We start from the raw sequence: 14,650 nt of genomic DNA, 5'->3' as shown, positions 1-14,650 counted from the left end.
TGGGGTGGTCGAGTGGTGTCATGCATAAATAGGGTATTAAATTTCTGTAGATGCTTGCCCAATTCATGACAGTACCCATGCCCATAATTATACGACATAAGTTTTGGGAAGAAGAATGATCTAACAAGCCAAAAATTAAGATATACATATTCGAGCCGAGTATACAAAACTACATATAGATTTATGAATGAGGCGCGGCGTGCCGCCGCGCACAACCCGCTAGTAATGGACTAGACCCCCTTTCCTTTCCTCTTCCTCACCCGAGTCTCCACCTCCCCTCCTCGTCACCGCCGACGCCGGAATCCCCACCCCACCCCTTCTCGCTCGCTCGCGTGTCGCCGCCGCCGTCGCCGTTCACCTTCTCCCTCATCGCGCCCCTCCCGCATCCACCCCGTCCGCAAGCTCTGCTGGCCATCGGGGTTTCATCGGGTACGGGGTTCTTTTCATCCGGCGACCCCGCCGGCCCTGCTTCAGGGTTTCTGGACGCCGTCTAGATCCGCGCCTGATTCCGCGGTTCTACGCACGAAAGCTGAAATCTTTGCATTCCGTTTTCTCGCGGTTGTGCTCGGTTGCATTTTTGTATGAAAAAAAAAACAGTTTCTTTTTTTCAGTTTTGTTTGTTTCCGACAGCCCTTCTCGGGGGCTGCTTTCAAGTTGGGATCTGTAGCTTTCGTCGTCGTTGCATACAGATCTGGTTTGCAGCCCACGGTGGCTATTCCGAATTTCATTTACTGCAGTTCCTTTTATCGGATTGTTGCTGGAACGAACCCTCAAGGGTTTTCTTCTCACAAGTTCATTTCGTTCATGGTGCTTGAATGGAAATATACTACCAGTGGTTCCTAACTGATAAATATCACCAATAATTGGTGTCCCGTGAAAATAAATACTCCCTCCATATATTTTGGGACAGAGGGAGTAGCTTTATTTAAGCTTCACACTTGTTTCTGTGATAAAATGATGCATGTATCTGTATATTGGTTAATTTGTTCAACTTCCACAATTGCTATGCATGTAGGCTTTAATCAACTTATGTAGTATCAGAACTAGTGCTACGCACAAATGCTTACATTTAGTTCACTTGGCATATGCCTAACCTACGTGTTAACTTCATGTTATATGCGGATCAGGAAAGAGCTTTTTATTTAATTTGCAGGACATGTGTTGATTTTGTTTAGAAATACGATGCTGCGGTTTGACATCATTGTCTTCGACATCAGTGCTTGAACAATGCTTACAATGTCAAATTTATTTGACAAAGTACAGTAGTATTTCTCAATTGAATAAACTAGCACTAGCAGTTTGTAGGAACAAAAGCCATTTCAGTGTTGAAGCAGTTATGAATCAAGTTTGCAATTCCTTACTGTAAAATTGTGCACAATACAGCACTTCCATATTGTATTACTTGTAAGTCTTTTTCATGAAATATGTTTTTTTAACCTAACTGATGAGATTGCCACATTTGACATTTATGTGAAGTTTGGAGGTTTCTCTGAAAATTCTAGCATCCCAATTTCGTATTGCTCCACCATCTCTTAAAAAATGTTGAATCAAACTAGGTGTGAAACTGATTTGGGATGCAATTCCTGGTTGGTTAAACTCTTTTCATCCAAACAAACAGTGGATCTGGAATTCCAGGCCAGTTCGGCAGCAATGGATAAAACACACAAGGAGGAGGCAGTGAAAACCACATGTCATGAAGATACTACCAGTACTGATGGATCAAGCATGGATGAATACGATCCATGGAATCCTCCGTATCCTCCTCCATGCCCTCCTGCTGTTGAATATAGCTTAAGTGACTCTATCCGTTTAGTAGCTAAGGTGCAATAATTAACCAACTTTCTTTTTTAACTTTATGGCATTTCTATCTTATCATGTTTGCTTTCCCTAGTATAGCTCTTGGCGCCCTCTCCCTCTCTTTGCAGTGGTCACGTGAGAAAGAAGCTGCACTTGGTGCCCTCAGAGCATCCAGTATAATCTTCCCAGAACGCATCCCTAAGGTTCTCTGCATTTGAAAAAAAAAATCATTTGGTTATTTACTTTTTCCCCTGCAGTATTTTTTGTGTGCGCTACTTATGCAACATTTTTGTTTTGTTGTCCTATAGTGCACTGCTTATTTCATTTTGCTTTGCTAATCGGATAACTGATTTCCTTTCACCTCTTTTGATCCTGATTAGGAGGTGAATCATCTCTTCCATGATAAAGTGCACCATTTGGCACCCATCCTGGATAAGGATAGCGTCCGGCGCTTTCTCAGCTATATGGAGAGGAATGGGCAGGGCATGCGATGGGGTTCGATCATCACCCCAGAGGCTTTGAACCATATGATTTCACAAAATGCGGTGAAATGTGTCAAAATTGTCTTGGAGGGCCAGGCACCTGAGCTTGATGGGTGCCGAGCCGGTCCCAACTGCATGAACCAGTATGGGTACTATCCCCTCCACCGAGCTGCTGAATTTTTTTCGGTTGACATGATTCAGTTGCTCGTCCGCCACGGCGCGTCCGCCAATCTACGCACAGCCGGTGCTGAGGTCATCGAGGGCCTTCTCCCACTCCATGTTGCAGTCGAGAACACGTGTATGCATAAGTATCTGGAAGACAGTCTGTTTCCTAACCACGAGCATCGGGATTACAGTGAGGCAGATGCCAACTTTATCTTCAAGCTCATCCATCTTCTGTGCCTACCTGAAATGGTTTGTCTCACATCCACCCCTTAACAATTTACTACTCCAGCCTAGCAAAGTCACATACTTATAAATAACTGACGTAGCAATAATACTAAAGGAACCTTAAATCCCTAAATCTCCATTTTTCATAGTCGGAATTGTTTTCTGTGCTGTAGTGACATTTTTTAGCCTTTGACTCTTTGTTGAGAGAAAACAAACTCTATTTTGTTCTTAACGAAGAAAATAAGGTTGTGGTTTTATTAAGATTGTTGTTGAGAACATAGTTTTAAGTTAATCAGCACTACAGTCTTACCTATAAATAAATTCTAAAAGACTCAGTTTTTGGTCTGTGCTGGTGATTTTTGCAGAAGATCTTCTTGGATACGACTCGGCTGATTGCAAAATACACAGATAATCTATTGGATGAGCTGTGGAATTACATAAAAGAGGGAAAGCTTGCCGAGACAGCCGTTTTGCTCATGGCAGCTCAAGAGCAGATACGCATGGGAACTTCTCGCAAGAGAAATGGAGATAGTAAGCCAGATGGGCTTGCTATTATCTGTGACCGTATTTGGAACAACAATATTGCTTTGCAGTCTGAGAAGGGTCAGCAAGTGGAGGCAAGGATAAAGCTTAATAATATGGCATTGATGCTCGTTCATGTAATTTCCAAAGCTGGTGAAGGTCTTGATTCATACATTCAGAAGCATCTAGAGGTATCATTCTGTTGGTGCTTGCAGTTATAATTCCTCGATTTTCTCTGTTTTACAAAAAATTGTATATGTTGGTGAGGTATAAGCATTGGCTCTTTGGTAATTCCTGCATTATCTGATCAATATTATTTTTCTAGAAACACTGAACAAAATTTGTAATGTATCTACTTATTATAGGCTCAGTCAAGAATGTAAGATTTGTTTGGGGTCATTGGCAGTAAATACAGTTTGTAAAATGACTTTGAAAATATGAAGTTCATTTTGAGTCCCTCCACGAAAACTTCTCGTTTTGAGAATCGTGGTTCAAATTAGCGTTAAGTGTGGTTGATGCAGCTGGTGTTCGCCTAGCGCTGCATAGGCGCTTCCTCTTACAGTTTTGTTTATCGGTGTATTTGGGGTGCCTAGGCAGTTGTGCAGCTTTGGCTGTCAGGGGTGTATTTGGTTTGTTATATGTTTTTTAGGAACACAGTACAGACGCAGACACACACTCACTCCTATGAATGCACGCATGCACACCCTACCCCTTTGAGTACATCCGAGACACTGAGGTGGCAGATCTTGAGATTGATGGAAGTCTCCAAGGGTGCCTTGTAGTTGACATGCACGCTATACCAGTGAAAGAGTATTCCACTACCTTCTGTTAATATGCTAGTAATACATTGAAACCTACTGTTAGCATCGCACTGAAGTTACGAAAATCAGCGTCACGTTTTCCATAGGAGCTAATTGTTACTCCCTCTATCCAGAAATACTTGTCATCAAAATAGACAAAAGAAGATGTATCTAGACGTATTTTAGTTCTAGTCTTTTAGATAAATCTCTTTTTATCCATTTTGATGACAAGTATTTTCGGACGGAGGGAGTATCTTGCATTGTGCTAAATGTTATTGTTCATGGTGCATGAGTAGAGAACATCTGCTAGTGTCATTGCTCCTGATATACTACCTCCGTCCTGGTTTATTAGTCCCCTTCGTATTGTGTGCCAACTGCCAGAGTTTGACCTTAAATTTTACTAACAAAATGTTAATGCATGTCATAAAAAATAATATAATTAAAAACTATGTTTGAATACGAATCCAACGATATGATTTTTTGTGACATGCATTAACATTGTGTTAGTTAAATCTCTCGTTAAAATTTGGCACAAAATACAAAGGGGACTTATAAATCAGGACGGAGGTAGTAATTTGTAGATGCTTGGCACATATAGTGATCAAATAAATAATTGTATGCTCATCTTGCTATTTCATAGGCTTTTGTTCAATTTCTGTTGGAATAAGAACAACAGGGAAGGAGTGAACTCAATATATACTAAAAGTTGAAACAAATAGGAGTAGGAGATTTGTTACAAAAATAAAGTTGCCAAGGACAGACAACAGCTTACAAAGCTCATTGTCCAAAAAAAGGACGACAACAACAACAACAAAGCCTTTAGTCCCAAACAAGTTGGGGTAGGCTAGAGGTGAAACCCATAAGATCTCGCAACCAACTCATGGCTCTGGCACATGGATAGCAAGCTTCCACGCACCCCTGTCCATAGTTAGCTCTTTGGTGATACTCCAATCCTTCAGGTCTCTCTTAACGGACTCCTCCCATGTCAAATTCGGTCTACCCCGCCCTCTCTTGACATTCTCCGCACGCTTTAGCCGTCCACTATGCACCGGAGCTTCTGGAGGCCTACGCTGAATATGCCCAAACCATCTCAGACGATGTTGGACAAGCTTCTCTTCAATTGGTGCTACCCCAACTCTATCTCGTATATCATCATTCCGGACTCGATCCTTCCTCGTGTGGCCACACATCCATCTCAACATACGCATCTCTGCCACACCTAACTGTTGAATATGTCGCCTTTTAGTCGGCCAACACTCAGCGCCATACAACATTGCGGGTCGAACCGCCGTCCTGTAGAACTTGCCTTTTAGCTTTTGTGGCACTCTCTTGTCACAGAGAATGCCAGAAGCTTGGCGCCACTTTATCCATCCGGCTTAGATTCGATGGTTCACATCTTCATCAATACCCCCATCCTCCTGTAGCATTGACCCAAATACCGAAAGGTGTCCTTCTGAGGTACCACCTGGCCATCAAGGCTAACCTCCTCCTCACACCTAGTAGTACTGAAACCGCACATCATGTACTTGGTTTTAGTTCTACTAAGCCTAAACCCTTTCGATTCCAAGGTTTGTCTCCATAACTCTAACTTCCTATTTACCCCCGTCTGACTATCGTCAACTAGCACCACATCATCCGCAAAGAGCATACACCATGGGATATCTCCTTGTATATCCCTTGTGACCTCATCCATCACCAATGCAAAAAGATAAGGGCTCAAAGCTGACCCCTGATGCAGTCCTATCTTAATCGGGAAGTCATCAGTGTCGACATCACTTGTTCGAACACTTGTCACAACATTATCGTACATGTCCTTGATGAGGGTAATGTACTTTGCTGGGACTTTGTGTTTCTCCAAGGCCCACCACATGACATTCCGCGGTATCTTATCATAGGCCTTCTCCAAGTCAATGAACACCATATGCAAGTCCTTCTTTTGCTCCCTATATCTCTCCATAAGTTGTCGTACCAAGAAAATGGCTTCCATGGTCGACCTCCCAGGCATGAAACCAAACTGATTTTTGGTCACGCTTGTCATTCTTCTTAAGCGGTGCTCAATGACTCTCCCATAGTTTCATTGTATGGCTCATCAGCTTAATTCCACGGTAATTAGTACAACTTTGAACACCCCCCTTGTTCTTGAAGATTGGTACTAATATACTCCGTCTCCATTCTTCTGGCATCTTGTTTGCCCGAAAAATGAGGTTGAAAAGCTTGGTTAGCCATACTATCGCTATGTCCCCGAGACCTTTCCACACCTCAATGGGGATACAATCAGGGCCCATCGCCTTGCCTCCTTTCATCCTTTTTAAAGCCTCCTTGACCTCAGACTCCTGGATTCGCCGCACAAAACGCATGCTGGTCTCATCAAAGGAGTCGTCCAGTTCAATGGTAGAACTCTCATTCTCCCCAGTGAACAGCTTGTCGAAGTACTCCCGCCATCTATGCTTAATCTCCTTGCCCTTCACCAAGAGTTGGCCTGCTCCGTCCTTGATGCATTTGACTTGGCCAATATCCATCGTCTTTCTCTCTCGGATCTTGGCCATCTTATAGATGTCCCTTTCACCTTCCTTCGTGCCTAACCGTTGGTAGAGGTCCTCATATGCCCGACCCCTTGCTTCACCAACAGCTCGCTTTGCGGCCTTCTTCGCCATCTTGTACTTCTCTATGTTGTCTGCACTCCTATCTAGGTATAGGCGTTTGAAGCAATCTTTCTTCTCTTTAATCGCCTTCTGGACATCATCATTCCACCACCAGGTATCCTTATCTTCGCTTCTCCTTCCCCTGGACACTCCAAGCTCCTCCGAGGCCACCTTACGAATGCAAGTCGCCATCTTCGTCCACACATTGTTCGCAACTCCTTCCTCCCAAGGGCCCTCCTTAATGACCCTCTCCTTGAACGCTAGAGCTACCTCCCCCTTAAGCTTCCACCACTTCGTTCTAGCGACTTTGGCACGCTTATCCCGCTGGACACGAATCCGAAAGCGGAAGTCAGCAACCACCAGCTTATGCTGGGGTACAACGCACGCCTATCTTCTCTTCTCGAGAGGATGAAATCAATCTGGCTAGAGTGTTGGCCACTACTAAAAGTCACCAGATGTGATTCTCTCTTTCTAAAGAGGGTGTTAGCTACAATCATGTTGTAGGCTAGAGCAAAGCTTAAGACATCTTCTCCTTGATTCCTGATGCCATAGCCAAAGCCCCCGTGCGCCCCTTCAAAACCTGTGTTAGATGTACCCACGTGGCCATTGAGGTCTCCTCCTATGAAGAGCTTCTCACCAATCGGTACACTCCTAACCATGTCTTCCAGGCCTTCCCAGAACTCCCTCTTGGTGTTCTCATTGTGGCCTACTTGCGGGGCATACGCGCTGATAACATTGAGAACCAAGTCCTCAACTACCAGCTTGACCAGGATAATCTGGTCCCCACGTCTCTTGATGTCTACCACTCCATACTTGAGGCTCTTGTTGATCAAGATGCCTACGCCATTTCTGTTTGCAGCCGTCCCTGTGTACCATAGCTTGAAAGCCGGTATCCTCCACCTCCTTCGCCTTCTGTCCTCTCCATTTGGTTTCTTGGACGCAAAGGATATCAACACCTCTCCTCACCGCTGCATCAACTAGCTCCCGAAGCTTCCCTGTCAGAGACCCTACGTTCCAGCTACCTAAGCGAATCCTCCTAGGCTCGGCTAGCTTCCTTACCCTTCGCACTCGTCGAGTCAAATGCGAAGACCCTTGCCCATTTTCCACTACATCCGGGCGTCGATGTAGCGCGCCACTAAGGATGCGACGACCCGATCCTCGCTCACTTGCCACCGTATCCGGATCAAGATACAGCGCGCCACCTTGGGGGTGACGGCCCGGCCCTTGCCCATTTTCCACCACACCCGGGTTCCGATGTAGCGCGTCGCTGAGAGGGTTACGCCCCAACGAAAATCTTTCGGGTTTCATCTCCATAAGAGTGGCTGAGTTTTTACGTTGGCTCGCCAAGCCTATCACAACCCTCCTCCTTTACCCGGGCTTGGGACCGGCTATGTTGAGACAACATAGGCGGTCCCTTCCTTTTTGGAGTAGTCTGCAAGCCATCTAAGTGCAGGTGTGTATAGCAACTTCCTTTTGTAATGAAGAGGCAGAGCGCCTGCTGGTTTCTTCGGAAAAAGAAGTCTTGTCTAGTTTACACAAACTCTGGGCAATCGGTGATTCACAGCTTCACATGTGATGAAACCTGTCTAGGCTGTTACTTTCAGTTAGATGGCGTGGACAATATGAACACACCACTCTTTTAAAAGCCAAAACTAAACAATTGGGGCAAATTTGGGAAACTAAACAAAATAATGCCGTATATCTAATTAACCCAAATAACTAAGACAAAACATGTGTTCTGTACATGTATTGATGTCATAAAAAATACATCCATTCTACAATGTTATTAGTGTTCTTAAGTTTTTCTGTGGCCTTTCCACTTGTATTATATTAATATACTGTTACCACTGCAAACAATTCTTTCTGTCGTATCTCAGTCGTCATGATTCATGGTGCTCATGACATATATCTCATAAGTTAAAATGGTCGTGCAGGTGCCGTATTTCATGCAGGTGCCCCATTTGGAGGTCATTGAACGTGTCTCGTCGATTCTCAAGGATAATGGTTTTTGTCCTACTAGTGAATGGACAGAAATTGGAAACCTGTACGTTTTGGTCAAGGACTATGTTTTGTATACATAGTTACATACACAACTGATATGTTCTTTATTTAATTATTTCTTCCACTTGTTCTTGAAGCTGCCCCTATGAGGATGTGTTGTCCAGTGAGGATGTACCTAACAAATCTGGTACGTATCTGTGTGTATTGATTGAAGCATTTCTTTTAAGCTCTGAGGGGAAAAAATAACCCTAAATATTTTTTGTTGGATATGATACGATGAAAATCAGGGGAAAGTGACACAAACAGGGAAGCTCTAGAAATGGATTATCTACAGACAGTAGTGAACAAGGTAAATATACGAAAACATCATCTCCGAAGATTTATTTGTTTGATTTTGATGACTACATAGAATTTGGATTATTCAAGCTGAATTATCTGACACTGAAGAGCTATCCAATCTGTGATAAAATTCTGTCTTAATGCTGCTCTCTCTCATGCTAAAATACGATTGGATTGGTGACACAACGCAGCCAATCCTAGAATGTAGATGTACTAGCAAATCTCATGCAGCATAGTCATTCAGAAGCTTAACGTGTTAGTTAAAGATGCTTTGTGGTTTGTTGTACCTTTAGTCAATAAAATCTCACTCATTAAACTAAATTATGTGTAGGTTTAGTGACATTACATTCTCCATAATCACATTATGTAATATTCCAAGGCAGTGCTGCCGGCAGGTTTCACTGTTTGATGTTTTGAGGTTTCTAACATTCAGATGTTGTTTTGATGTTCGAGCCAGGCCACAAGAAAGAGAAAACCAAGACGATGGGAGCTCAAACTCGCCAGGAGAAGCTTCTTCCCATGGTGGAGATCAGTGTTATCTGCCCGGTCTAAAGTCAAGATCATCATCCCCCACAAATGGGCACGTCCTTCTGAATGCTTGGATCTCGAGATGGCTTGGAAGAAACCTACTCAAGGCTTGGATGGTGAGACAGCTTCGAAGAAGGAAACCGTCGAGGATGGGTCTGCTGCTGCAGGTCACGGCGTGATGGGCCGATTTCCCATGGTGGTATATAGTAGCAAGCCCGGTGAGCTGTTTACTACAATACCGCTCACTGATATACCCAAATACATGAAGCAACAACAGAGAAGGCAATCCAGAAGGCTGTTTAGTACAGCGGTTAATTATCAGCCCAGGATGGTGATTGGTACAGGAGTGAATCCTCAACCCGGAAGAAGGCTGTTTGGTACAGCGGCATTGATGCTGCTCAAAGTGTTGAAGAAGGCATGAGGAGTAGTATAGAAAGGTAAGGCCACCTTGAATGCTGGTTTTCTTGTTCAAATTTGTGAGCATGCATGGTCTCGAGCTAGGGAACGTACATATATATGGTCATCTGATGCACCTTAGGTCTGAACAAATCGAAGCATCTGCAGATTAGTCCCCGGTTATGTATGCGCCAGTCAGTCATCTTATGGTCGTGTTTTTTGTTTGCGCATGCAGGTCGCGGCGGTGATGGTTGGGTCATCATCTTCCTGCCATCAAGTTATCTATCATATCGTCCTGTGCATGCTTTTGTCTCAAGGTCGGATGATTGTTTTGCGCATGACGTAACCTTGTTCAGAGTCATGATGAAGTACTGATGTCCTAAATTAAAATGTGCCATTCCTGGCAGACCCACGCTAGCTAGTGCAAGGCACCTACCTAAGTACTCCCTCCGTAAACAAATATAAGAGCGTTTAGATAACTACTTTAGTGATCTAAACACTCTTACATTTCTTTACAGAGGGAATACTATGTAACAAAGACTTGTGTGCTTGTACTGTTTGTAATGCTGCTGCGGAGTACATCCCGTGTTTGCTAATTCTTGAATTCCTCCAGTCTTGAATTCCTGTGTTCGCCGCTAGGAGAAAGGAACTTTCTTTCTTGTAAGATTTCTTTCTTGGAAGAGGAGAAAGAAAGGCGCCGCTAGGAGCGCTTCTTCCGCCGACGACCTTGGTTTATGCCAAAATAGCTTAGCGGCCAGTGCTACCCTAACCTTGGTGTCAGGCCTGAAGACAGCTACTGTCGCTCGTCGTGAGCAGTCAATTTCTCGCCTATATAACAGTCGGAGCTGGATATGACGAGTTCTGTGAATCATTTGCCTCTGGGCTGGGCTAAAACTCTATACAATATCTATATAGGACCGAGGCGATTCGCCATAGCCAAACACTAAATTCCCCTTTCATGTTTCTGAATTGCTAGTAGGTCCTGACAAATTGGTATTAGATGCCAGCGATTCTCGGCGGAGGCGTATGAGGGTGACAGAAATTTCCCCATAGATTGGTGATGCCCACCCTTTTCCCACCCTTCTTCGTTTTCGGCGGTGCTGTTATACGGCAGCGGGGTTGAGGCGGTGTGGAGGCGCATGTGGCAGTGAGAATTAGGGCACAAATCGGTAGAGCAGGGGCGGTTGATCGATACTCTGTTCGATCGGTAAAATTCCGCGTCCGAGCGCTGATCCGTGTGCTTTTGGAGGCGTGGATCGTGGCGGCGGCTGGATCTGAGGTGAGGGAAAGGTTGCTGGTGTTCCAGGGTAAAATTCCTCGCCCTTACCTGAGATCAAGGAGATGGGTCGCGCGAAAACGATCGATGAGGCGGATCTTCAAGAAGTTCTCTCTCTGCGAGATGACTTTGGTGTTCTTTAGAAGGACAGTTCTATGATGCGATTGGAAGTATCCAAGTTGCAAGAAGACGTTCGGTCCATCAGTTCCAAACAAGGTGAGATCTCTCTCCAAGTTGGGGGAATTGAGAAGGCAGTACTGGATTTGGGCAAACAACTCTCTACTATAAGTGCAGTTTTGAAATCAATTGCTTAGCCAAATGCCCAGGCACCATCGGGCCCAGATCAGCCTAGTACTAGTCATGTGGTACATTCTCCCACTCTGCAACAGGAACAAATCCCAGATCAGCAGGCCAGAAACGATGCTCTCAGGAAACAGTTGGAACTAGAAAGGGAGAAAACTCGACAAGCAGAAGAATTACATCTGCAAAATTTACCCCCCATCAGAGTTCAACGACCTCCTATTCCTCCTGGGTATGATAATCAGCAAAAAGCTGATAATCTTAGTGTTGTGGGTACTCCTGTAACTGCAAGGGAGGCAGGTCACGCCCCTGTTTTCAACAAGTTTTACCAGCCAAACAAGGACAGGCAACTATGGCAAGGATATTTCAAGACTTATGAACAAGACATGCAGGCCCAGTTCATGAAATCACTGACTAAAGGACCAAAGATGGACTTCCCTAGGTTTCTAGGAGGGGAGCTCCTACTCCGCGCCTTCAGCGCCAACTAACCAACTGGCGCTCGCAGCAGCGCCTTGCTAGGCCGACCCACGAATGTGTAACGCCAGTGGACAAAAAATCCTAAAATAGGTTGCAGCACCAGAATTCGAACTCACGCCTTTGCTTTCTACACCCGCTTGGCTAACCAGTAAAAATTATCTAGCACTTGTGGCCGGTACTGCCTCGACAGTATTTAAGGACAGAGCTGCGTGGTTCCAAAAATTGAAAGTTCACATATTAATAAAAAATTTACAATTTTTTTCAAAATAGAAAAGGCTCACGTATTCAAAAAAATCACAAATAATGAAAATTGTTCACGAAATTTTAAAAAGATCACTAATTTAAGAAAAATTCGTGAGTTTGAAAAAAGTTCACAGATTTGAAAAAGTTCACATGAAACAAAAAGAGTTCAAGAAAATTGAATAAAGTTCACTGATTTGAGAAAAAAGTTCATCAATTTAAAAACAATTTCATCAATATTTTAAAAAAGTTCATCACATTGAAAGAAAGTTCATCGTTTTTTTAAAAAAATCATTGAATTTGAAAAAAAATCATCGAATATGAAAAAAGTTCATCAAATTTCAAAAAGTTCATCGAATTTCAAAAAAGTTCATCCAATTTAAAAGAAGTTCATCGAATTTGAAAATAAGTTCATTGATTCTGAAAAAAGTTCATCGAATTTATAAAAAACCGCGCACTAAAGAAAACAAAGAAAGATGAGAAAAAAAGGAAAAAGAATAGAAAAACTGAACTGTAGAACAAAGTAAAAAAAGAGAAAAACAAGCTAATTGTTCAGTCACGGGCGCGTGCCTAAATGGGACGCGTGTTCGAATCCCCGTCGACGCACACATTTTGCGTTTAAAGAAAATAGGAAAAAAAAAAGCAACGGAATGGGTCGGCCTAATAAGAAATGCCTGCAGGTGCTCGTTGGTGAACCGGTGCGTAAGCGCCAAATAGGATATGCCTTCAAGGAGAGGATCCAGTAGGATGGATTAGGCAGTGTAACAAGTATTTTCAAATGTCTGCAGCACCAGAGGCTGATGTTTGGTTGAGGAGATTAGGTTTGCTCAAGATACAATTAACTTGGAAACAGTTTTGTGCTGAGCTCATCAAAAGATTCTCAGAGCAAGGGTCTTATGATTTAACTGAAAAATTCAATTCAGTTAAACAGTTAAATACTTCTGTGTCTGAATACACAAAGCTCTTTGAATATCTGATGGCAGATGTGCATGAAGAAAATCCTGAGCTCAGTGAGTTGTGGCTTGTCAGATGTTATGTCAATGGGCTCAGAGAGGGCATCAAGTTTCAAATCAGGCCATTGAGGCCTCAAACTCTGACAGATGCATACTGGTTGGCCAAAGACATTGAACCTTGCTATCCACCTATCACTTCTGTACCTAAAAAACAAGGTGTTCCTTATGCAAATTTCTATCAAAAATTTCCATCTGGGAATTCAGTGAAACAATCTACATCTATACCATATACCACTGCACCACAACTACCAATCAGACATGCTGAAGTGAGTAATACCAATAATCCGAAAATTAGAAAAGTGGGAGAATGTTGGAGGTGTGAAGATAAATGGATGCATGGACACAAATGCAAGTTAGTTCCCGGTGTACATCTTATGCAACAGGAGAATGATGAGCATATACTTCAGGACAATGAGGAAACAAATCCACAACAAACTGAAGTTGTTGCAGAGGAAGAACATGCTACTCCCTCCTTCCATCTATATAGGGCCTAATTCATTTTTTAAGACCGCATTTGACTATTGACAAGATTAATAGTACATGACATGCACAATGTGAAAATTATATCATTGAAAGCTCCTTTCACACACGAATTCAACGGTGTGCTTTGTGTAAGTTGCATGTCATATATTATTGCTCTAATGTTTGGTCAAAGTTAGCCTCAAAAAACGCATTAGGCCCTATATAGATGAAAGGAGGGAGTATGTTTATTTCGGCATTTGCTATGGGCCAGCAGCTACCAGTGCCAGCACCTACTGTGGTTATACATATCAATGGAAAATGATCTATAACTTTACTAGATTATTGTAGTACTTCTTCATTTCTCAATCATGAATTAGCAATTAAATCTAATTGCCAATTAGTACCACTACTAGGGAAAACCCTAGTAGTAGTAGCACGGGTAACCGCGCTACTAATAAGGCGCTACAGCTATTACTTAGCAGTAGCGTGTACGATGTGCGCTACTGCTAAGACTCATAGCCGCAACGTTTGTTCTATAACGCGCTGCTGCTAATCTAGTTAGTAGCAGCGTGTTTCCTATCCATCGCTACTAGTATTATTTTTCATTTTTTTATTTTCAGTATATTAATACGCCATTATATAAATTTTGGTATAATACCGATTATGAGGTTTATATCATTATGTCCATAACAGTGTGTCAAATAAATGTGAATTAGATTCAAGTGGAGGCAATATGTGGTGCACGTCAAAAGTGTACTACCAATCCAAACTTGATCTAGTTTGGACTAGTAGTACTTTCGATGTGCACCACATGTTGCCTCCACTTGAATCTAATCCGCCAGCACAAGCTATGTAATCATCATCATAGTCATTACCACCAACAGTAGTTATTTAACCATCATAGTCATAGTGTAGCACATCATCATCTTCAAACTCATTCTAGCTAGCTAATCGCCATCAACACTAGCTGCGGTAGCTATCTAAT

At 43.0% G+C, this 14,650-nt stretch overlaps 1 protein-coding gene across 1 annotated transcript; it reads left to right on the top strand.

The window, feature by feature from the left end:
* Positions 1-229: 229 nt before the first annotated feature.
* LOC119360764 lies at positions 230-10,517 on the top strand. The gene is made up of 10 exons (XM_037626274.1): positions 230-429; positions 1,619-1,821; positions 1,926-2,000; positions 2,178-2,693; positions 3,035-3,382; positions 8,568-8,677; positions 8,772-8,821; positions 8,922-8,983; positions 9,431-9,938; positions 10,133-10,517. The coding sequence occupies exons 2-9, from the start codon at positions 1,651-1,653 to the stop codon at positions 9,920-9,922; spliced, it is 1,824 nt and encodes a 607-aa protein (XP_037482171.1). The 5' UTR covers positions 230-429; positions 1,619-1,650; the 3' UTR covers positions 9,923-9,938; positions 10,133-10,517.
* Positions 10,518-14,650: the final 4,133 nt, after the last annotated feature.

Source organism: Triticum dicoccoides, chromosome 1A (assembly GCF_002162155.2).
Source record: "Triticum dicoccoides isolate Atlit2015 ecotype Zavitan chromosome 1A, WEW_v2.0, whole genome shotgun sequence".
In the NCBI taxonomy this organism is placed as follows: Eukaryota; Viridiplantae; Streptophyta; class Magnoliopsida; order Poales; family Poaceae; genus Triticum; species Triticum dicoccoides.
This window is presented reverse-complemented; position numbering and strand designations above follow the sequence as displayed.